Source organism: Hakea prostrata, chromosome 9 (assembly GCF_041222555.1).
Source record: "Hakea prostrata isolate BN-2017 chromosome 9, UWA_Hpros_2, whole genome shotgun sequence".
Classification (NCBI taxonomy): Eukaryota; Viridiplantae; Streptophyta; class Magnoliopsida; order Proteales; family Proteaceae; genus Hakea; species Hakea prostrata.
Window position 1 is genome coordinate 8,583,934 of NC_142608.1, and position 25,948 is coordinate 8,609,881.

Below are 25,948 nucleotides of genomic sequence, written 5' to 3' on the forward strand. Positions count from 1 at the left end.
ATAGTATTGATATAGTATATGCATTATAAATTTAGGGGAGGGGAAATTGATTACCAATACTCATATCATTCATTAAAGGTCTTTCTATTGCATATTTTCCATTTAGGTTCTCAAGTTTAATTACCTATCATTTGTTTACTTAGTTAATCAATCTTGTTTAAATCAATTTTACTTTTATATTGAAAGTTAAAGATAAAATTCTCCGTAGGATCGATACTCTACTTACTATATATTACTTGATTGCGACATGTGCACTTGCGTAGCATCTTTAGATACAGGCAACAAGTTTTTGGCGCCATTGCCGGGGAATTTTGTCATTGATAATTAGTGTAGAAATAATTTCTAGTTTTATTTACAGAAACTTTTTTACATTGGTATTAGTTTTCTTTTATTCTCAGGTGCTTTTACCCTTGTATGAATCTGCTGTTTGATCAAGAGTTGATACCCTCTGACTTTGAAATCAAAAGGACATTTCGAGCTAGAAGAAAGGAGCAGCGATGTTTAGCAGCAGTTCAAACAATGGCTAAAGCAGTGAGAAATGAGGTGAATAATAATGAGAATAATATGGCAGCTGAGGATGATGATAGAGATAGGGCCATTAGAGCACATATTGTACCGATTTTGCATGAGCTGAATACAACTATAGTAAGGCCATAAATTCAAACACTACATTTTGAACTTAAGCCTGTGATGTTCCTAATGCTTCAAATTGTGGGACAATTTAGTGGGATGCCAACAGAAGATCCTCACCTCTATCTTAGAATTTTTATGGAGGTAAGTGATTCTCTTAAGATACCTGGAGCAACCAAAGAAGCCTTGAGATTGAAGCTATTCCCTTACTCATTGCGGGATAGAACCAGAGCATGGTTGAACTCTTTACCTCCATAGTCCGTAGCTACATGAAATGATTTAGTAGAGAAGTTATTGATGAAGTACTTCCCTCCAACAGAGAATGCCATGCTTAGGAATGATATCACTAGTTTTCAAATATTGGTAGTAAATCTTTGCATGAGGCATGGGAAAGATTTAAGGAGCTCTTGCGTAAATGTCCTCACCATGGAATTCCTCATTAGATTCAAATGGAGAATTTCTACAATGGTTTGAATGGTCAAACTAGGTCTATAGTGGATGCATCAGCAAATGAGGCTATATTGGCAAAGTCTTACAATGAAGCTTATAAGATTTTGGAGAGAATGGCCAATGAAAACTATCAATGGCCAGTTGAGAGAGTTGTTCTATATAAGAGAGTAGTAGGGATTTATGAGTTGGATGCAATGACAACCTTAACTGCACAAGTTTCTTTCTTAACTAGTGTGTTAAAATCAGTGAACCTTGCTACAGCTGTACAAACATAATAAAATACAGTAGTCTCTTGTACATATTGTGGTGTGGAGCATTTCTTTGATAGTTGTCCATCCAACCCAGAATCTGCCTATTATGTTGGTAATTTCAGAAAAGCTAATAACCTATATTCCAACACCTAGCTATAATATTGGTAGGAGGTAGCATCCTAACTTTTCTTGGAATGCTTAAGGGCAAAATGTTGGTTCATCTTCCATGCAAATTCAACCTCATCAGTTTCCAAGTGCTCAACTGTAAGTGAAGGCTCAGCCTATAGAACCTTCATCATCAATAGAGCTTCTATTAAAGGAGTATATGGCAAAGAATGATGCAATTATTCAGAGTCAAGCATCTTCATTGAGAAATCTAGAGAATCAAGTAGGGCAGCTGGCTAGTGCTTTAAGTAATCGACCTCAAGGATCATTGCCAAGTGACACAGAAAATCCTAAGCGTAAAGGCAAAGAGCATTGCAAAGTTATTTCATTAAGGAGTGGAAAACCTCTAGAGCAACCTCATTCAAAGTCTAGCCAATAGAAGGATCCTATTTCTATCCAAGAAGAAGGGGAGAAGGAAGATACAGTTGTTGTTCCAAAGGACCACTCTGATTCTGCAAAACAGCGTGCTGAACCCACGGCTACAACACCAATGCAACAGAGTTCTCCAAAAAAACATAGCTATAAACCATCTCCTTTCCCTCAAAGATTTCATAAGCAGCAGCAAGACCATCAATTCAAGAAATTCTTGGATGTTCTAAAGCAGCTTCGCATCAATATACCATTGGTAGAAGCACTTGAACAAATGCCAAATTATGTGAAATTCATGAAAGACATCCTTTCAAAGAAAAAGAGATTTGGAGAGTTTGAGACATTGGCCATGACACAAGAGAGTAGTGCCTTTTTACTGAACAAGCTTCCTCCAAAATTAAAAGATCTTGAAAGTTTCACCATCCCCTGTGCTGTTGGAGATAAATATATTGGGAGAGCCTTTTATGATCTTGGAGCAAGCATTAACCTTATGCCAATGTCAATCTTCAAAAAGCTTGGTGTCGGAGAAGCAAGGCCAACTACAGTAACACTTCAGCTGGCTGCTAGATCTTTAGCTCATCCTAAAGGAAAAATTGAAGATGTGTTGGTAAGAGTTGATAAGTTTATCTTTCCTGCTGACTTCATTATTCTTGATTTTGAAGCTGATAGAGATGTGTACATCATTTATGGAAGACCCTTCTTGGCAACTGGGAAGACATTGATTGATGTGCATAAAGGAGAATTGACTATGAGGGTAAATGGAGAGCAAGTCACTTTCAATGTTCTTAAGGCAATGAAATCTCCAGATGATATAGAGCAATGCTCAATTGTAGATGTTATTGAAGAGCTGGTTTTAGAAGAAGTTGAGAAAAAGAGCATTCATATCCATTAAAGCTTTCATTGGCATAAAAAATTACACAAGTAGGTGATGAAGCAAGTAGATACATGGCTTGGATAGATGCAAGACCAGCTGAGACATTGAGAGGGAGTCGATTTGAGCCTCCTGTATTATCTGAGGTTAATACTAATTTCCCTAAATCATCTATTGAAGAGCCACCTTTGTTAGAATTGAAACCTCTTCCAGAACACCATCGGTATGCTTATTTGGGTGAAGCCAGACACTCCCTATTATTATTTCAGCAGTGCTAACAGTAGAGCAAGAGGATATGCTACTTAAAGTGCTGAAGAAATACAACAAAGCATTAGGATGGACCATATTAGATATCAAGGGAATCAGCCCATCAATATGCATGCATAAAATTCTGCTGTAAGACTGTTGTAATAATTTTGTGGAGCATCAAAGGAGGCTGAATCCAATCATGAAGAAAGTGGTAAGAAAGGAAATCATTAAATGGTTAAATGTTGGGGTTGTGTATCCAATTTCAGACAGTAAGTGGGTGAGTCCAGTATAGTGTGTCCCCAAGAAAGGAGGAATGACAATTGTGGAGAATGATAACAAGGAAATGATACCTACAAGGATAGTGAGTGGTTGGAGAATATGTATGGACTATAGATTGCTCAACAAGGCTACAAGGAAAGATCAATTCCCTCTGCCCTTCATTGATCAAATGCTTGATAGATTGGCTGAAAAAGAGTTTTATTGCTTCTTAAATGCACACTACGGTTACAATCAAATAGCCATTGCTCTTAAAGATCTACATAAGATCACTTTCACTTGCCCTTATGGCACATTTGCCTTTAGAAGAATGTCATTTGGTCTATGTAATGCCGCTGCCACTATCCAACAGTGTATGATGGCTATTTTCACTGATATGGTGGAAAATTTTGTTGAGGTGTGTATGGATGATTTTTCAGTTTTTGGAGAAACATTTGTTGAATGCCTCACTAACTTGGAAAAAGTTCTAAACAGATGTGAGGAAACCAACCTAGTCCTCCATTGGGTAAAATGTCATTTTATGGTTAAGGAAGGGATTGTTCTTGAGCATAAGGTTTCCAAACATGGCCTAGAAGTTGATAAAGCCAAGGTTGGTATAATAGAAAAATTGCCACCACCATCAAATGTGAAAGGGATCAGAAGTTTTCTTGACCATGCTGGGTTTTATAGAAGGTTCATAAAAGACTTTTCTCAAATAGCTAAACCATTATGCAACTTGCTTGAAAAGGAGAGTCAGTTCAGCTTTGATGAGGCATGTATGACAGCATTTTTAGAGTTGAAAAAGAGGCTAATCTCCACATCAATTATTATGGCACCAGATTGGTCCATTCCTTTTGAGGTCATGTGTGATGCAAATGATTGGGCTGTAGGAGCAGTTTTGGGACAGCGTAAGAATAAGGTATTCCATTCAATCTATCATGCTAGTCGGACCTTACCGGGAGCACAATTGAATTATACTGTCATTGAAAAAGAACTCTTGGTAGTTGTGTTTGCATTTGACAAATTTAGAGCTTATCAAGTGGGAGCAAAGGTTATTGTGTTCACAGATCATTCAGCTATAAAATATTAGTTACAAAAGAAGGATGCTAAACCAAGGCTGATTAGATGGATCCTATTGCTTCAAGAGTTCAATTGGAGATAAAAGATAGAAAGGGGACTGAGATCAAGTGGCTGACCATCTGTCTCGGTTGGAAAATCCAAATCAAGAAGCTGAATTTGAAACTAAAGAAGTCTTCCTTGATAAACAACTCTTTGCAGTTTCCCTTTCACAAACACCATGGTATGCTGATTTTCCTAATTATTTGGCCAGTGGACTTCTACCTCCTATGATGAATACTCAACAAAAGAAGAAATTTTTACATGAGGTCAAAAGGTACTTCTGGGATGAACCATTCTTATTCAAGCAATGTGTAGATTAGTTGTTGAGGTGTTGTATCCCTGAGGTACAGGTAGAGGATGTATTGAGGAAATGCCATGACTCCCCATATGGTGGACATTATCAAGGTGATAGGACTGTTGCAAAGATCTTGCAATCAGGGTTTTATTGGCCAAGTATGTTCAAAGATTCCCACCAATTTATCCAAAAATGTGACAGATGCCAAAGAGTGGGAAACATCTCTAGAAGAAATGAAATGCCTTTAACCAATATATTGGAAGTAGAGTTGTTTGATGTTTGGGGAATTGATTTCATGGGGCCTTTTATTCCTTCATATGGCAATCTATACATCCTAGTAGCAGTGGACTATGTGTCCAAGTGGGTGGAGCCTATTGCTTGTGCAACCAATGATGCCAAAGTGGTTATTCAATTTATGAAGAAGAACATCTTCACTAGCTTTGGTACACCAAGAGCCATAATTAGTGATGAAGGTTCACATTTTTGCAACAAGTATCTTGGAGCTTTATTGTCTAGGTATTGGGTTCGTCACAAGGTTGCCTTAAGCTATCACCTCCAAACAAATGTACAAGCTGAAGTTACTAATAGGCATATCAAGTTGATTTTGGAGAAAACAGTTTGCCCTACAAGGAAGGATTGGTCTATTAGGTTAGATGACTCCCTTTGGGTTTACCGAACTGCATACAAAACTCCCTTTGGAATGTCACCATATCAATTAGAGTTTGGAAAAGCTTGCCATCTACCCTTGGAACTAGAGCATAAGGCATACTAGGCAATTAAGAAACTCAATCTGGAATCTACTTTGGCTAGTGAAAAGAGAATGCTACAGCTTCATCAACTTGATGAATTCAGGTTCCAAGCACATGAGAATGCTAAGCTCTATAAGGAGAGAGTTAAGAAATGGCATGATCCAAAACTCTTGGATAGGGTATTTGAACCAGGCAAACAAGTTCTGTTATTCAATTCAAGACTTAAACTATTCCCAGGAAAGCTGAAATCCATATGGTCAAGTCCATTTACAATAGTGACAGTTTTTCCACATGGAGTTGTGGAATTGTAAGAAGGAATCTCTCACAGGCAATTTCTGGTGAAAGGGGAGCGGATCAAGCATTATTGGGGTGCACCATTGGAGCGTGACAAATCTTCAATCATCTTTCAAGATGCTTGAAAAGGGAGGCAACCCAATTTCATTGTTTTTAGTAATGTTGTTGGTTATTAGTTAAGTAGGTGTTTAAAAAAGTTTGTGGGTAGTTTACAATTTTATCTTACTCTTCACTTGATAGTAAATCTGGAAGATGACTAGATGATATATATATTTTTGATCTGCAGGGAGCGTGGGGAACACAAAAAGAATGAGTAGGTGTTTTGCAACCTTGGACAGTCAAGTCAACTATAAACAGAGCATGCGTCAGTTACCCAGGAGAATTCACTATCTTTACTGCAGGAAAGTTTTGTTCAACCGCTACGGGAATTGCATTCTCTGGTAAACAATGCATTCTGTGACTGATACCATAGCGATGCTGCAACAACGCCATGACAAGGATAAACCACTTCAACCCGACCTGGTTATCTCTTGAACCCAACTAACCCATAGTTCCCACACCTCTAAACCCATCTTAAACCATTGCTGACCCATACTGACCCAAACCCATTTTAAACCGCCCAACCATTGAACCCACCTTTTTAACACCAAAACCAACCAAAACAAAAAAACCCCAAACCCAATTGCACCTGCGTCTTCTCAACTGCGACTCCTCTGCATCTCCTCTTTCATCCTCTGCTCTGCTCCGCCACATTTCTACCTCCATTTGCACACCGTTACTTACCTTTGCCCAGCCCTCTGCAACATTCTTCACCTATCTTGCCTACCTAATTAACCAAACCCCTAATTTCCTACCACATTCCCCTTTCGATTTTTTTCTCTGTGGTTCATCCCTGCTGCAACGATCTTCCATTCTAGGTTGATTTTACATATTAGGGCTGCTCGAGTTGCAATCTAGCCTAGCTACAACATAGAGGACACCAATCCCGATGATGCAGCCAATATGTAGCTGGTTCAGGGAAGTCCTGTTCTAATCTTTCTTCTTGTTTTTCCATTATTTTTTAGGTGTGAGGACATTGCTCATTTTAAGTTTGGGGGTAAGCTTTGCCCTGTTCCAATCATTGCATGTGTCATCCTGTCATCTTTATTTTATAGAGGTTCTTAGTTTCTTAATTTTCTTTAACTTTCTTTTGTGGTTTACTTTAAATGTTGCATATGTTGTTCTAGCTTCTAATTTGTGAGTTGTTGTCCAGCATTTTAGAGTCAGGGTTTTGTTATTTTGTTTATTGTTGTGTCATTCTGTTCTGTTGTTGTTTCTGTTGTTTGATGCTGAAGCAATGTTAGTAGATGTTTTGTGTAAATGTCTTGTGTAGTTAATCTATGTTGTTATGCGATTTGGATGGTAATTAGTTAATACGAATGTTAGTGCCTCTTAATTTGATTTTGTTGGGAGATCTTAACACAATTCTGTTATAATAATCTAATGTCTTCATTTACTCATTTCCGTGATGTCATATTATTGAGCACCAAGTGATGTTTCAAGCTCCGGAGAACCTGAGAAAAGTAATATCAATGTAAGAGTTTAGGATTTTAAAATTGATTGAATGAGAACCTTGAGACGTACATATTAAAGGTCCCCATTTGGGTGTTCCAAGAATTCTGTGCATTGTGAGTATTGACTGAGGTTTGAACCCCCTGTCCCCACAAGAATAATGCTCCACTGATTTGGGCCGCCTAGTAACCAAGAATATGCATGTAACCCATGTGTAATTTTGATGTCAACTGTGGCCCGGAGTATGAGCATGCAAAGGCACTTTTGGTTGTAATCTTGTTGATTTGGAAGAAGAGAATAATGCTCTTTGGGCTGCCTAGTAACCAGGACTATGCATATAACCCATGTGTAATTTGGATGTCAACTGTGGCCCGGAGTATGAGCATGCAAAGGCACTTTTGGTTGTAATCTTGTTGAGTAACTAGGTATCTTCATCACATGGGTATCTTCATCACAAATAAGTGATATTCGCGTAAAAAGGCAGGATGACAACAACAACAAATAAAAAAGAGATAGTTCGTAAGGAATAAGTTTGGGTCTCTTAATGATTTCCTTTGCAGTTAGTTTTGTGTTTTCATTTTTCTTTATTGCTCAAGGTCAAGCAATATCTTAAGTTTTGGGGGTGTGATAACTCTATGAAATAGAGTTAAGTTTGATAATTTTATACTTGAGATAGCTTGATTTAATAGTATTTTATCTTTGTTTTAGTGTTAGTTGTCATTAGATGTTGTTTTAGTGAGTCTCAACATTTTAAGTCTTGTAAAAGTCCTTTATATCATTCATGCATGAATTTCTCTTCAATTAATGGATGAATTTGATTAACCCTCTTTCTCTTGGCATTGTAGGTGAAGACCCATAAGAGAAGAAGAACATGTCTTCCAACTTTGTTGTAAGGATGCTGTAGCATCACTGAGCAGAATATTCCTAGATTGAACTCACGTAAAAATGACTAAAAAAGGCTATTCCCAGATTGAACTCATGGAACAGAATATTCCTAGATTGAATTTGATTAACCCTCTTTCCTCTTGTCAATACGTGAAGAATCGCAGCCCTATATATCAAAAGGGAACATTCTAATCCTACAATTCAGATTTCTACCTTATCATTAGGGGAAAATTGGGAAAAATAAAGAAGAAGAATGAGAGGAACGTGAGGGGAAAAGTAGAATAGAGGAAATGAGAGAAGAGCTGAGCTCATGTGGAGAAGAAACAGAGCTGGTGGAGAAAGAGACCTGCTGGAGAAGAAGGCTAGAGCTCATGTGGAAGCATTGCATCTCCTAGTTTTCTATTCAATTTTATAATTCTATTTTCTTGTACTCTAGCTTAACAATGTTGATGATTATATGTATTTCTATGCTTTTGAATTCTGATATGAGCTAAGTTCTTACCGTGTTGGGATAATAAGAGTACCTGAACCTGAATTTTAAGTTGTAATTACCCAGTGTTTTTTAGTTTTACTGCATTATAGTTTATTATCAATGAATTCAGCATGTTAGTTATTGATTAATTGCATTTATTGACTAATCATCCATGAATGAATGTTGTGATTTCAGTTAACTAGAAAGTTAATTGAGTCTAGATGAGTGCTTCTTTTTTTTGGTTAAGTCTAGATGAGTGCTGAATGGCTTGGGTCAATTTAACTTTCATTTGGTTTTAACTAATTAGTAGGTTGGGTAGGAATACTAATTACTTGCCTCACGCTGCCATGATTGGAATTGGGTATAAGTTGCATTCTCATTTCATTTGTCCATAGGAATATGAAGATTTCGAATTAGGATGCTAATGCTTATGTGGATTGGAAAATACCATTATGTCATTTTGTTACAGGTTTTTGATATACTTTGTGCTATAGTATCTACATTATAAATTTAGGGGAGGGGAAATTGATTCCCAACACTCATATCATTCATTAAAGGTCCTTCTATTAAACATTTTTCATTTAGGCTCTCAATTTAATTACTTGTCATTTGTTTATTTAGTTCATCAATCACAAATCAATCTTGTTTAAATCAGTTTTACTTTTACATTGAAAGTTAAAAATAAAATTCTCCGTGGGATCAATATTCTACTTAATATATATTATTTGATTGTAACACGTGCACTTGCGTAGCATCTTTAGATACAAGCAACAAGTTTTTGGTGCCATTGCTGGGGAATTTTGTCATTGATAATTAGTGTAGAAGTAATTTCTAGTATTATTTATAGAAATTTCTTTACTTTGATATTAGTTTTCTTTTATTCCCAGGTGCTTTTACCCTTGTATGAATCCGTTGCTTGATCAAGAGATGATACCCTTTCGATTTGGACATTAAGGTTTCCCTCGAATTCTCATCGCTTTACATTGCCAGTAACACATAGCAGCCATATTGTGGAACGATGATGGTGGTGGAGGTGGTGGAACGATTGTTAGAGGAAAAGGTGGAGCAGAAGAGCATATAGGGTTTGATAAGTTAGGGAATTGAGTGGGGTAAAGTTAGAGACTTGATTTTGTAAATTCTGAAAATTTTAAACCTTTAGATGTAAAAATAAAATTTCATATGTACATATATATATCCCTACAATTTTTCTTACAACTATTTGATTTATTCTTGAAAACGTTGCGAAATCCTAACTGGCAACAGGCAAACTGCCGCAAGAAAAGACTGGCCCAATCTAACTTTAAGGTAAGTCTGAAAATTTTAACCTTTAACCACGGAAGTTGAAAATTTCAACTTTATACCTCAAATGTATCTCTCTCTTCTTCTCTTAATAATCGTCTGTATATTCAAAAAAATATATAAAATTATAAGAAGATTTAGCTTCGGAACAAGAGACAAACCTGATGACATTAATAGTGTTTTTAATATTTTTTAAGAGGTTTTAGATTAAGAGAACATGGCAGGAGCAATAGACAAGACTTGAAGTTGATGGCCTTAACACCAAACCATATTGGCTCTCAATTATGCAAAAATCCAAAATAGAGGCTGAAGCCCAAGTGGCCACCCAAAGTAAGAGAAAAGAGGATGGATGCTTTAAGGGCCTTTTAATTTGGTTACATGAATTCAGAGATTTCAAATCTCTGGATTCATGAATCTGAGAATTATACCCGTTTGGTTGTAAAAATCTCTAGATTCATGAAATCTAGAGATTCACATTTTTACACTAAAAACGTGAATCTACAAATTTATGGGTAAGGGGTGAAATCCAGAGATTTCAAAAAAACTATACATTCGCACATTCACAAAAATCACGTCGATCAAATAGTTTTTTAGGATGAATCCACAAATTTCATTCCACAACCAAACATCTAATTTTATAAATTATAACTCCATAGACTTGAAATCTATAGATTTGAAATCTCTAGATATTTGAAATCTCCAGACTCATGTAACCAAACAAGCCCTAAGAGAATCAAAATAATAAGAGTTTTTTTTTATATTTTTTCGGGGTGCTCGGTTAAATGGGCCTCTATTTTCTTGTTGTTCATTTAAGTGAGCTAAATTGTACAATATCTATCTTGATCAAGTTAAAAAAAAATACAGGTTATCCATTTTAACTGTCAAAGATTTTACGTGGATGAAAGGTTAAGGGGTGAAGGGAGAACCTGTCAGAAACCTCACATCGCAACCGTGACCATCCCTCCACTGCCGGCAACCACCGCCTTCCCCAACCAGCAACCACCACTGCCCCCACCCCTCTTCTGCTGGCCATCATCGCCTCCCCTACCGGCAACCACCACTGCCCTTCCCCTGCGGATGACCACCCACATTCGCTGGATTCTCCTTCTTTCTTTGTCAAATTTTAAGTACAATATATTAAAAATAAAACATTAAGAAAGTTTAGGAACTCATTTATTCCTCAGCGGTCCATATAAATATGTAATCAAAATCATGGGGTCCAACATGATTTTTCCACCCTAAGAATTTTTTTTTTTTTGGTAATCGCCACCCTAAGATTTTGAATCCAATAATAGAAGACTCTCATTAGGTTTATTGAAAGCCAACCCATTTGAGGCTTTAATTAGTATCTTTTAAAGCTTATTTTTTGGTTGTCATAAGATGAGGATCAAGAAATCCCACAACCCGCGTCTTGCACGAAAAAAATGTAAATTGAACGGCTACAACACATGATATGGCATTCTTTCCAAGTTTCAATAGGGTGCATCACAAGATACAACATAAGGCAGACCCTATTGATTATAGTTTTCTCTGACTTAAAACCAAAAAATTCATTTTATTACTACATTATACCCCAAAAAGAAAAAATTGGGCTAATTTTCAAAATACAACGGTATAATTAAACTAATATACATCAATATATCTGACATTCCATGATAGAAGAAAATTGAACAATTGAAACTCTGTGAATGTATCCTGAAAAAACCGTTGAAATTAATCAGTCAACATTCTTAACTTGTGGACCTTTCTCCAACTCAAAACCACCAATCACATCTTCATCAGCGATGTATTTGCCCCAGTACCAGTGTCGCTTCCACACTCGTGACATCTCTTCAATGGGTACTCCCTTGGTCTCCGGCAGCAAGAAGTAGATGAAGATAGTCATAACAAAGACCCAAGCAGCAAAGAATAAGAAGAGCCCGTATTTGAAGTGGCACAACATCGCCAAGAACACCTGTGCTATTATGAAGGTGAAAGTCATGTTGACTGCAACATTGATACTCTGTGCTGCTGACCTGATCTCCAATGGGAATATCTCACTTGGCACCAGCCATCCCAAGGGACCCCATGACCAGGCGAACCCAGCTACATAAATGCAGATGAACAACACAACAATAATGGCATATCCCTTGGACAGATGATCCGATACGCCGGTCACTCCGAATTTCATCCCTATCAGAATTGCTACCGCAATCTGCATACAATAGATTGACAATTTAAGGTTGATTAACATTATTAGGTATAATCAGTAATTTACAGAGAAATTAATCTCAACATTGAGATCTAGTTTAATTACCTGGCAGATGAACATTTGGATTCCGCCTTCCGGGAAGAGCTTTCTTCTACCCCGGTTATCAACCAACGAAACGGACACGAATGTGGCAATCACATTAACCAAACCGGTGATCACCCTGGAGACATAAGGGACGCATTATCTCCAAACCCAATTGTCTTGAACAAGACTTTGGAGCATAAAACATGATGACATTGATTCCGGTGACTTGGCTGGAAAAAGGGGATCATTATGGCCATGGTAAGGTGAGGTCTGTATTTGGGCTGCAAGATATTTCTCCATGGGTGTTCCACCTTTTTTGATGCCTCGTTAGCAGCCACCAAATCTTCAAACTCATCGTCCACATCCGGAGTACCACGGATATGTTGGAGCTTCTGTTTGGCTACCTCAGCTGAGGATCTCTCAATAAGGGAGTTCGGGGTGTCTGGAAGGAAAATGGCTCCAATGGTGATGATGGCGGCGAGGACAACACACCGCCCGTGCTCACGCGCCAACCCCAACCTCCTTCAATCTTAGCCGTGAAGTAATTAATCAGGTTAGCGAAGAGGATGCCAAGAGTGATTGCAAGTTGAAACCCGATGTTGAGAGCACCACGAAACTTGTGAGGAGCCATCTCGGAGAGGTACAGTGGCACAGACTGTAAAAGGAAATTTGTTATTCAGTTACTCAAATTCCAGCCATTAATCGCATAAAAGATTTAAATCAAGCTGCGAACTTATTTAATAGGAGGCAAAAAGGAAAAACACTGAGTTGTAGAAGAAGATGATTGATTATCTCAGACATGTAAACCAAAAACAGTGAGTGCAGCAGGGAACAAAAGATCCAATAAATCTATACATTCACCTGATTAGCAAATCCAACACCAATACCCAGTAGAATACGTCCAATGATAAGCATCGCGATGTTCACAGCAGCAGCATTGATAACAGCTCCGGCAAAGAAAACCAAACCTCCGATAAACATGGATACCTTGCGACCAAGTTTTCTCGTGACGGTAGAAGCGAAAAGCGAGGCCACCAAAGCAGCGAGGTACAGTGAGGATGTAAACAGTGTGAGAGTCTCACTGTCAAATTTACAGTACTGATTTGTGGAGTGATCATTATGCTCCTTTACGAACACAGAAGGGAAGAATTTTTGGAGAAATGAGTCCATAGACGTTACTCCACCTAAAAACACAAGAAATCCTCCACAGATCAGAAAAATGAACCGAAAAGAGAATCAAAAACACTCATAGAACTAGCATTAATCATGATATTGCCTGCGATCTCGGAGATCCTTACCAGAAATACCGATATCGTAACCGAAAATTAGACCACCGGAAGCGGCAATGATACAGGCCAAGATGACGTACGTGGTGAGCCTACCAGGGTAGTCCTTGCCTCCACCGGTGGTGGACATAACCACACCTCCCGCCATGATCGCTTTCCTTCTTTACTCGCAGAGCTTCTCAGAGAATGAAATCAACGGTTTTGCACAAGAAACAAAACCGGAAAAAACGAATAAGACTTGTTGAAACTGGAAAACAGAGGAAAACGCAGAGACGAGTTGGTGAAGAAGAAATGAAAGATTAGGACCTCAATTTATACTGAATCGCAAAGACGAGCTGGTGAAGTCAAGTTATCAACAGATGAGGAACTCTGTTTATAGTGAAACGAGAATTTCACGTGCTTAGCTGTCTAATAGGATAATTCCGAATTTGATTGGTTGAGAAGGTATCTTTCTGTGGCTGACTCAACTTCCCCCATAATTACAAACTGCCCCTCTAAGTTGTCTTTATCTACTCCCAATCACCAGGTTTCTTTATTTAAGGTCAATGGGGACCGATGCTTATTAATCAAGAAACTCATTTACAACCTCAAAAAGTTTGATTTTCTCTTAATATTACATCTTTACTTATTACCAATTATTTTTCAATAGGATCTCAAAACTAATATTCAAATTTGTCATCACCATATCCTAAGAAAATGCATTACTTGATTTTATCATCAAGCTTGGTCCTCTCATCTTTTAAAATATGTATAAAGGCCTCGTAATTAAATACCTTTAAGTGGTCATAAGAAGCATCTTTGTCACTCCAAACCTTTTGAAGACCATCTTCATTCAAGAGAACTAATGGAGATAAATTTATCAAGTACATCATTGTATTCATAGCTTCTCCTCAATAATATTTTGATAACCTTGCATATGAGAGTATACATCTAATTATTTTCATAATTAATGCACTTCATCCTTTTAGTTACATCATTATGTTGAAAAGTTCTTGAAATAATTTGTTCATGTCAACTGTCATGCTTCTCAAATGGACTACTATATTCACTACCTTTATCTCTTTGGATGCATTTGCTTCAAAAATTCTAAGCATTTGATTTTCATTTTTCATAACAAAGCTCCAAACATTCTAGGATGCATCATCAACAACAGTAATAAGATACAATCCACCAGCAAGGTTTTGGTCTTCATGAGACCACATACATCTGAACGAATCAATTCAAGAATTTATTTTATTTTATTTTATTATTTATTTATTTATTTTTGACTTAACAAGTGAGAAAGATAATCGATGTTGCTTGCTAACTAAACATTGACCACAAGGGGTTAGATAGATACCTAAGACTGAAAATTGAATTTCTTCTTGACAAAATTTTTAAACCTTTCTCACTCACTCATGTGTCTAGGTCAGTGATACCACAAATATGATGTAGAGTCTTTCAAGGTAGTATTTAGGTCACAATTTGAATAATTGCACTTCAACTCAATAAAGAGAGTGACACGTTTTGCCTTTTTCCATTATAAGAGAGCCCTTCTTCAATTTTCACACTCTAACTCATAAATTGTGACTCATACCCTTCATCATCAAGTTTTCCAACTGAAATAAGATTCAATCTAAAATCCGGAATCTGTCTCTCATCTTAAGAGTCATCTTGTAACCCAAATTTATTTTGATGCAAATATCATTAATTCTAATAATTTTGACACATCATTGTTTCGCATCTTTACCAAGCCAAAGTTACTCGACTTGTATCTCGATAAAGAAATCTTTGTTTGAAGTAGCATAAAATGATACTTTTGAGTTAACTTTACCCTAGAGTCGATCCCCATTCATTTTAGTTCACCGTGTTCTTCGAGATTGATTTCGGAAAAGACCTAACCTAGGATTGATTTGCGTTGATTGATGTTTAAACTATGTTGGTCCATGTTATAGTATTATTTCAAAATTTTCTATGCATTTTGGAGTAGTTTATGTCACACCCCACACAGCCGAATCCGAACTTACCCGAATACTCGTGGGGATGATGCACACTACGGGATCTAGGTTCACGGCCAATCCATAACTACAATACAATATGTCATAGTCCAAAGAGAAAAAGAAAAAGAAGGTACCAATTGTTAGAGTTATTACAGTCATCCAAAAAGATAAACAAAGTCATAATCGGAGTTAAAAAAGAAAAGTTAGAGTCAAACAAAGTGGAAGTCTCAAAATTATCAAGAAAGGTTTAAAAGAATTTAGTTTAATGCTTCTATTTCTCAAAAGATAGTTACACAATCCTAGTCAAGTTCTACCACATCTCTAAAATAATCAATGGCACTAAAAATGACCGAGCATCGTATGAGCAGGTTCAAGTATGGACACGCGTCTCCATGGGTCTTTACATCTTTGCCTGCGGGATGTCATAAGGCTAGGTCGGTGATGCATACTCTAAAATGATGGAGTTTTCATAACCTATAAAAGAGTTCAAATATGAAATATGAATATAAATGAAATGCACTCGATGTATTATACAAGCATGCCCCTTATATTCTAACAAGTGTTAGTTTCTATGGCAAACATGCATTAAGTCGTAACACCAGGCTCCTCTCGGGAAGTCTTATCACTTTGGGTAATACCTCTAGATTTTTATTAAGGGTATTTTTGGCATTTACCTTAAATTATAGCCCGACTACATTTATATAGTAATATTTTTATGTTCAATATAATATAATGTGATTTAAATTATTATTAACATTATTATTGCTAATTTCTAAGAAAATTTATGAATTAAATTAAAAAGAAGAATTTAAAAAAAATGAATAAAGTAATTTACCCATTATACTGACACTTAATTAAATATATTAAGTTAATAATTATGAAATCATTAAGTAATTCTAATATATTAGTATAATGAATTTAAAGCCATTAATGAATTATATTGATTGTTTTAATAGAAACAAAACTTCATCTTAGAAGAGAAAGAGGGAAAGAAAGCAAACCAAAACTAGGAACAAATTTTAATCCATTATTATCAAATTAATAAACTATAAGAATGTTAACTAAATGCTTATTACAATATTAACATCATATACTTTAATATATATTAGTATTACTAAAACTTAATCATTAATATTGTTTTATTTATTATTGCATTTGTTGGGACAAGGCTTGTTGTTGTTGTTGTTGTTGTTGTATCTCAATTTTTTTTTTTTTTTTAGTATAAATAGAGGTGGACTTAATCTTATGATGGGGAGAATTGAGAGAGAGAGAGAGAGAGAGAGAGAGAGAGAGAGAGAGAGAGAGTGAGAGAGAATTTAGTAGTTGTTATTTGGTTGGCGAAGTGTCGTCTGGTTTTTATATTTTAATTACAAATCCATTAGAAAGGTAAGTGAGAATCCCTCATATTATCTACAGTTTGAAACATTGTATTTCATCTTGATCTATATTGCATGTGAGAATCCTTCAAGTATATCTACTAATTTTAACCATTGTATCATTGGATATATATTGCAAATCCCGCAATATATCTACATGTTTGATTTGTTGTCTTTTATTTAATCTCAATTGCAAGTGATAATCTCATACTATATTCATATGTTTGAGTTGTTGTCTTTAATTTAATCTATATTGCTAGTGAAGACCCTACATTACATCTACAAGTTTGAAACCCTATATTTTATCTCGATCTCGATTGTAATTAAGATATTGTTTATAGTTTGAAACATGATATATTGTTAGGTTTTTTTTTATTAAAATCTATATTTAGTTTCAAAATTAGTTTTTGCATTTCTTTTATTTAATTGTTTTGTTAGTGTGTGGGACCCATGAGGTAAGGGTGGTAATGAGGCACCTATGAGTAAAGGAGGCCCTTCATGACCTTGGTTATGAGGCTTTTCATGAAAAGGTCTTGATCATGGTTATGTGGTGGGCTTATTTAAAGGGTGGAATTTACTAAAATTCTAACTCTTGACCTTCGATTCTCATTTCAACTTCATGACCATTACCATGAGTGGGGTTAAGATTTTTGAATGGATTAAATCCAATTCATTCAAAATAAGTGAATATGAGAGTTACTTCTCCAAGTAGTGGGGAAGTTAGGTCAATGTGGTTTATTCACATTAGTAGAGGAGGGACAAGCCCATTGATTCTCCATTAGTGGAGAATTGATTCTCCCCTAGTGAGGAGGTGAGTCATTGTGATTCAATGACCCAATTCATTGCCTTGAGAATCTCAAGGGGTGTAAGGTGTGGTTTGGGCCTATATAAACCCAACCCTTCCTTGCATGTGGTGTGTAATAGAGACACTCCTCAGACTCACATTGTTTGTTTTACAAGGTTCATTTCTTTCTTTGAGTTGTCTAAGTGTTGTGCTCTAGCTTTTGGCTCCTTGAAAGGACTAGAAGAACTACCTCATCTTCTAATTGGAGGTTGTTTTATCTTGGAGTAGGCGGTGCAAAGAATCCTTGGTAGTAGGGTGCATCAATTACCTTAAAGACAGCACTCAAGGTGTGACTCAACCTCATTGATTTGTGGTTCGTTTGATTGCAACATCGAGCTCTCCGAATTGACTAAGGTTCTTCATCTTTCAATTGTATTGCATTTTCATTTTTTGTGTTTTGTAGAATTTGTAATACAATTACCCCAACATATATCATCTTGATCTTGATTGTTAAATTTGAATCATTGTGTTTTTAGTATGAATTGAATTTTATCTCGTTTCACATATTATGCTTTGATATGATTACTAAATGTCTATAAATTTCTATGAATATAAAGACTTAGAATTACATTGTGTTTGGGAAATGCCATGTCAGCATTGCACATCAGCCTCCATTAGTTTTGATGATAACAAACACGAATTACTAATGCCTATATTAAGTTGTGATTGTCGATTAATACAAAAGCAAGTGGACCGAACTCACGAGATGCTCAAGCCCAAGTAAAGGTCAAGACATCTATTTGGTCCAGATGGTCGTACGTCCGGTATAGCTTAAGCCCAACGACTAGTTTTAACTACTAACTTTTGAGACAGAGTTCCGACTTATTCAAATGGACGTTCATCCTAGATTGAAAACTGAAAGAAAATTTCTATCCGTTGGGAGGTTGGGCCAAGCAATTGAATGCCATCTTTATAAGCCCAAACACCCCCCCCCCCATTTGAGAGCTTTTACCTTGTCTATTGAGTTATTACAACCTTGAACCTCTCAAACTCTCAATTTGTGAACAAACATTGATTAGTTACCTTCCAACTTCACTCAACTTTGAAGGACATTCCAAAGTTGTTAAGCAAGCTCATTGGAGTGAGGCTTGAAGTGATTGAAGGCAATTGGTACTTCATTAGTGGTGCATCCCTTCCTTTGAAGCATTCATTCATCATTGCATCACACTCACACAAGGGGTAAAGTGTCACACCCCTTGTTAGGTAATATCTTTCATCTCCAACATTGTGTTGTTGCTCAATTCTAGTCTAAGTTGATTAGAATTGGTAGAGGGTATTCTTACCCTACTTAGAACAAAGATTGTAAATGGTGCTTTTGCCTTATTTAGAACAAAGATTTTAAAGGGTGCTCTTGTCATATTGAACATATATTGTAAGAGATCCATTGTATTGAAAGAGAATCACTAGTGGAACATTTTCTTGGAGCCAAGAGAGGAGTGGACGTAGACTTGCAATGTAAAACCACTATAAAATATTTGTCTTGTGGTTGATTGCATTACTTTAATCTCATTGAAATTTACAATTTATCTTGTATTTGAAATTAAACCGAAAAATTAGGCAAATCCATTAGTTGCAACTTATTCACCCCCTCTAGGTTTCCTTAACACATTACATTGCATATTGCATTATAAAAAGAACAAGACATTAACTTTTCCATTTATCATGGTCGATAGAGAATTGGATGGGTTGATAGGTTTGTATAACGCACGCAGTGACCCACGAACGACGTGGATCAACCTTCATCCCTTCATATTAAAAAAATCTAAGATATATACTCGGGGGAACCACACATATCAGGGGCTGTATAACATGCGCAAGCCATGTAATGGCATGGGTATGATGTGCTGAATCTCAAATTTTGGAGCAATACATATGTCAAGGTTGTATAATGTGTGCAAGCGATGTATCAACATAGGGCAATGCATTGTTTCCAAATAAGATAAATAATGATTTTGTGCAATAACATTATTATATTATTTATTGCATCTAATTGTATTTTTTTATATTATTTCAATACGTTTCAAACATGTCGATACCTTATTGGTTTTAATTTTGCTAAGTTTTTCAAAATTTACCCAATATTTTTCTCCAGATGGTGAATGTGTAGAGCATGACCTTGAGGAATTGGGTTGTGAGGCAGAGGAAGCCCATCTTACTAATGAACCTTTCTCATATATTATTTGTTCGGGATATAAAATATGCTTTTATTTATCTTTGAATAATTATGTATTGGTGATGAAATTTTTTTATTTGATAAATGTAATAGTCGAAACCCTTTATTTTGAAAATTTTAGAATAATGAAAATGTTTCAATTTATTACAGTTTAAAAATAAATTTTCGCTGATTAAATATTTTGAATTCTTCAAGTTTAATGTTATAAAATTATTGGTCTATTGTATCATGATTGGTTCACTACTAAAGGGAAATCGATTCTTGGGCTAATTATCGACCTTATTTCCCATATTGGAAATTAGGGCGACACTCGATCCCTCATGGACTAGCTACTTTTCTAGGGTTCCCACGATATAGGGTGCGGTCAGAACATACCATGGTTGGGGATTAGGTCATCACTCTCTCACCACACCATTGGTATGAGTACTGGAGCATGTCAGGAATAAGTCTAGCCCAATACAAGTCAACTACATTTCATACTATATGTGGTCCATATACCTTTCCTCATGGATTGGCTACCTATGTTGGTCCAAGTCGTTTCCCACCCAAGAATGTTACTCCTCATGGATTGGCTACCTCTGTTGGTCTGTTGGACTAACTATCTCGTAACCCTATGATGGTATACATATGCTTTGGTGGATGCTCTCGTGTCTCCTCACAAACTAGTTACCTCCCGTTGGACGACCACGAATCCAAATCCTCCACATATGCAAAATTACCATTGCATGATAATAGTGGGCATGTGTCTCCTCACGGACTAGATACCTATGTTGGATCCACAAGACCCTTCCACTGCTATCACAGGTCACTCGGCTTCAATACCCATACCGAATGAGTAGTAGCATGTAAAAATGGTACTCAAGCCATGCATCTAGACACCTACATGCACATAAAGGACTAAATGAATGTGAAGACACCAAGGGCATGGTTGAACCCACAACCCCTGGGTTAATATACATGTAATGCATTATCACTCAATTCCCAATATATCACATTCACAACCATAATTTGAAAATGAGTTGAATAAAAAATAAACATAAAATATCACCTTATCATTTTTCCGTGCAAAGTCCCATGTAATTCATACAAAGATATTTCACATTCATAATTACAAGAATTATAATCAAATTGACTGCTCAATATATGAAATGCTTTTCATCACCATATAATAACAAGCAATACAATCAAGTTAATTACATATGATATATGAAAATGTATCCCTCACCATTAAGGACAAGTTAAACTCTCAAAGCTCAAGAATTCCACAATTAAAGTGTGCAAACAACTCACAAACAACCTAAAAAACAAACGGGTTAAATTAGATTTAAGTTTGGGAACAAGACTAAGCATCATAGGAATCAAATTCATCTCACCCAAAAGGGACCGGATGGATAGGGCTGGTCACTTACCTAGTCGACTGCCCATTGGCTCAAAACCAAAAGGCATTTTCTTGCCCTATTTTAAAATTCAAATTTCTTGCCCTATTTCAAAATTCAAACTTTTTGGGCTTCAATAGCATACCATACATGTCCTAAGAACACCTTCCAAACACCCAAACTAGTCTCCAACTCAAAAGCCCCAATTTGGTTTTCAGAGAGTCGCCCACGAGCATTTTAAAAAGGATGAATTGGTCTAAAAATGAAGGGATAGCATGAATCGCTCAATGGGGTTGGAAAACACAATGGGGAGTAAGATCAGTCATTCCATTCAACCCGAGACTCACCAATCTCATCCATAAAGCCAACAATCCATCAAAATATTAAGAAGAACACTTGAAAGAGGGTTTTAGAACATTCTTACCTCAACACGCGCTTACCCTTTCGATTCGCAGTTCAACACCTCCAATCGTACAAGAATCTCTCCAAAATATTTCCTCTTCTCCTCTCTTATGAGCTCAGCCTCCAAACACATAAAAAAATCTCGTTTATGAGGTTAGAGAGTCATAAAATAGGGTTTTAAACCCCAATTTCAGAAATTAACAATGCGGGCAAAGGGCAGTTGATCAAAGCTGTGGAACGGTTCCAATCATGGCCTCTATCTTCTTCTTAAAAATGCCGATTGTAACAAGGCTTCATAGGGTAGGAACCTCTAAACATTTCCTAATCAATAGTATATTTTACTTTGGCATTAAAGTCCTCTAGCATAGGTTTTTCGTGCATGCAAAAACTTTACTTTTTATGTCTTCTAGACTAACTTTCTCCCTCTTCTTGAAATCAACTAGGGTGGTCGAGACTTCTTCTTGTTCATCAAAGTCTATAGGTTTGATTTTCTAAACTTTCAAGCCCAACTCGGATGGTTTGAAATTGCCTTCTACCAGTCACTCAAGTTCGCGAACATGAAACGTCGAGTTATCACGTTAGGACTTTTAAGGATTTCACAGTTTAGAACCCAATTTTGAAGCCTTCGGTCATTCCTAGTCAATTTTGTCCTTACTCGAATGGTGGTTGGTTGCCCTGGTCGATTTGTCCTAGTCACCCCCAAGCAACCCACTTGACCAACCACTCCTTGCGGTGTTGGTTTTTGTTTCCCTTTTTGATATAGGACCTCTAAGGTTATTTCTAACCTTGAACCAACATGTTATTAGGACTTTTTGGGAAGCATGAACTTGCCCTTTCGGTGTCATTCCGAAGTTGCCAATCAATAGCAAAGTGAGGACATTTGCTTGCACATAACCATTGTCGCTTTCTTATTTGATTTGAAACTTGCATATTGATATACATGCTGTTGTTATAAGACTTTTGGAATGCTACTATTAGGAATGATGATTATGTTCTGAAATTATAGAATACAAAATGATTATTATGGACTTGAATTGGATTTTGGATTGTGAATGTTGATTTAAACCTTTTACTTCTTTGGGAATTTTTTGTTGTTGTGACTATGAATTGGGGAATACTAGATTGGTAGTCTTGGCTTGGGATAACAGCGGCTGTTTGCCATGACTTGGAGGTCTAGAAGAATATGGTTAGGTACCTGTCATATCATGACCTTATCCGTGCGGGTATTGATGTAAAGTGACAGCGGTATTTGGTTGGTGGGAGCCTAAGAGTGCGAGAAACATGCGGGACACAACATTGTTGTGGGGGGCTTTCATTGGTAAGGTTGCATATAATAGGCTTGGGCTCATGGGTGCCCAAGAAGGTGAGAAGCATAAGGGGAACACGAGAGCTTCCCGCCCATTATATGTGGATGAGCAATAGGGTTAAGGGAAGATGTAGTCCAAGAATGATACGTTGACTCTAAATAAGGAAGGATACTAAACCAAGAAAGCGAGAAGCATGGGGGGGGGGAGGAGGTATCCGGACCTAGAATGATGTGACTGGTAGTTGACTTGCACTTGAGTTAGGCTTATCCTTGACACGTGCTAGTTCTCATGCCAATGGTGTGGCGAGAGAGTGGTGACCTAAACCACAGCCATGGTGATAGTTTGAGAAGGATGATTGTACCCCTTACCCCAGTTATGGTGATAGTATGAAATATCGCCGACACAAAGGGTGTCGATGGCTATCGATACCTGAAACCCCCAAATGTTGGCGACATTCGACCCGGGTTTCAAGTGGGATTCCAATGATTATTCATGAAAGCTTTTGAAATAGAAAGTGGAAACACCATTAAAAACAAGAGACATGTAAAAGATAGTGTGTTCTAGGTTTCGGTGGGATTCCAACGATCATTCATGAAAGCTTTAAAGTGGAAACACCATTAAAAACAAGAGACACGTAAAAGATAGTGTGTTGTGGACTTGTGGTGGGACTTGTGAGCATTAAAAGTTAATATTTGACTATTTGACAACCATGACAAGTGACAACTTAATGTGTTGTGGACTTGTAACCAAGGTTCGACAGGTGATTGGTGTCGCCGTGTCGGTGGTAAGCGACACCACCTGACATGTTGACGATGCTCGACATGTCGGACGACTTTTTTCCGATCAATTGAAAGAAAGTAGGCCTGTGGAAGTGGAAAAGGAGGGAAAGATAATTTGGGTTCATCTGAGTTGATTGATCGTCAGTCGGGTGAAGATCCGGAGCTTTCAGGCTGAAATGAGCACGTCTCGTTTCATTAAGTGTGTCACGGTCGGGGATGGTGCCGTTGGTAAAACTTGTATGCTTATTTCCTACACCAGCAACACATTCCCAACGGTGAGTTCCAATTTCTGAAATTTGCTTTTCAAGAACTTGTTTTCTTCACATTTTCGAGGAAATTTGGCCTTTCCATTGTCTGTTTGAGTGTCTTCATGTATCTCTTGGGAGAAAACTGTTCGATTTTCAAGCAATTTGTGTTCTCCCTCTCAATTTTGGGGATATTGTCATTAACCACCGTTTCCACGAACTTCTAAAACCCACAGAAGCGCGGCATCCGGAAGCTATTTTGCTTCATCTTCTTCAATTACCGTAGTTCTACTTCGTTTTATTCTCTTGAATCGGCTATTCCAGAAGTCTTAGAAGCATGGTTACTAGAATCGCCACCGGAACCAGCGTCGGAGCAAACCCTTTTCTCTCGTCCATCCATGTTCTTCCATTTTTTCCCATTTGAAAGAATCACATTGATCTATCAGGGCTCTCGGCATTTGGAAGAGAATAAATGATTTTTCATTGCTTAGAAGGTGGAATAAGCTCATCGAACCCCTTTCTACCTCCCTCTACTCGTCTACAACTCTTCGTCGTCCTTTCTCCTCAACCACCGTGAACGGACAGACTAGCTGAGGTCGAAAATCGACCGTCATCGACATATCTCCGGAAATCGGCGATATGTCGCCGACTTTATGAATAAATCGTATCGGCGGGGGAATCGTATCAGCCCCCCAGCAACTTGGCGATATATCGCCGTGTGTGACGATATGTGCCCGACATAATGTCCGTGCTTGTAACTTGTATGCATTAAAATTTAAAGTGCGACTATTTGATAGCCATGACAAGTGACAACTCTCTTTTTCCAGCTCATCTTTTGGGATCCGATAGGTCATCTCATTTCAATTGATCCTTTATTTCCACCATTGGATTCCCCATAACTAACTATATTTATAAATCAAACGGTGTAATCTTAAGGTCACTTGTGGTTGAAGCAGCTTACATAATTATGTCATTTTTTATTCTTCTGATTTTCAACAACAAACTATTGGAATCACAGAAATGATGAAGCGTATCCAAATTTGTCTTATAGCATTCATCCGAATTTTTATTTAGTTCATCAATCACAAATCAATCTTGTTAATCTTGTTTAAATCAGTTTTACTTTTACATTGAGAATTAAAGATAAATTCTCCGTGGGATCGATACTCAACTTAATATATATTACTTGATTGCGACACGTGCACTTGCGTAGAATCTTCAGATACAAACAACAAGTTTTTGGCGCCGTTGCTGGGGAATTTTTTCATTGATAATTAGTGTAGAAGTAATTTCTAGTTTTATTTACAGAAATTTCTTTACTTTGGTATTAGTTTTATTTTATTTCCTGGTGCTTTTATCCTTGTATGAATCCGATGCCTGATCAAGAGTTGATACCCTTTCGATTTGGTCATTATGGTTTCCCTTGAATTCTCATCACTTCACATTGCTAGTAACACGTAGCAGCCATATTGTGGAACGATGATGGTGGTGGTGGAACGATTGCTAGAGTAAAAAGGTGGAGCAGAAGAGCATATAAGGTTTGAGAAGTTAGGGAATTGAGTGGGGTAAAGTTAGAGACTTGATTTTGTAACTTTCTGAAAATTTTAAACCTTTAGATGTAAAAGTAAAATTTCATATGTATATATATATATATATATATATATATATATGCAATTTTTCTTACAACTATTTGATATATTTTTGAAAACGTGGTGAAATCCTAACTGGCAACAAGCAAACTACCGCAAGAAAAGACTAGCCCAATCTAACTTTAAGGTAAGTCTGAAAATTTTAACCTTTAACCACACAAGTTGAAAATTTCAACTTTATACCTCAAATGTATCTCTCTCTTCTTCTCTTAATAATCGTCTGTATATTCTAAAAAAAATATAAAATTATAAGAAGATTTAGCTTTGGAACAAGAGACAAACCTCATGACATTAATAGTGTTTTTAATATTTTTTAAGAGGTTTTAGATTAAGAGAACATGGGAGGAGCAATA

At 36.8% G+C, this 25,948-nt stretch overlaps 1 protein-coding gene, 1 non-coding gene and 1 pseudogene across 2 annotated transcripts; 1 reads left to right on the top strand and 2 right to left on the bottom strand.

Annotated features, from left to right (window-relative positions):
* Positions 1-957: 957 nt before the first annotated feature.
* Positions 958-1,063, bottom strand: LOC149004498 (small nucleolar RNA R71). Its single transcript, XR_016170081.1, has one exon. It is a non-coding gene; the product is annotated as a small nucleolar RNA R71 (small nucleolar RNA).
* A 1,151-nt stretch (positions 1,064-2,214) lies between these two features.
* LOC149004499 (uncharacterized) lies at positions 2,215-2,757 on the top strand. Its single transcript, XM_089135670.1, has one exon. It carries the CDS (start codon positions 2,215-2,217, stop codon positions 2,755-2,757), a length of 543 nt encoding a protein of 180 aa, XP_088991796.1.
* Positions 2,758-11,621: 8,864 nt separating this feature from the next.
* On the bottom strand, positions 11,622-13,613 carry LOC149004500 (sugar carrier protein C-like; annotated as a pseudogene).
* Positions 13,614-25,948: the final 12,335 nt, after the last annotated feature.

Excerpts from the sequence above, each read along its gene's own strand:
- LOC149004499 (XM_089135670.1), top strand. The coding sequence starts at position 2,215 with ATGACACAAGAGAGTAGTGCCTTTTTACTGAACAAGCTTCCTCCAAAA.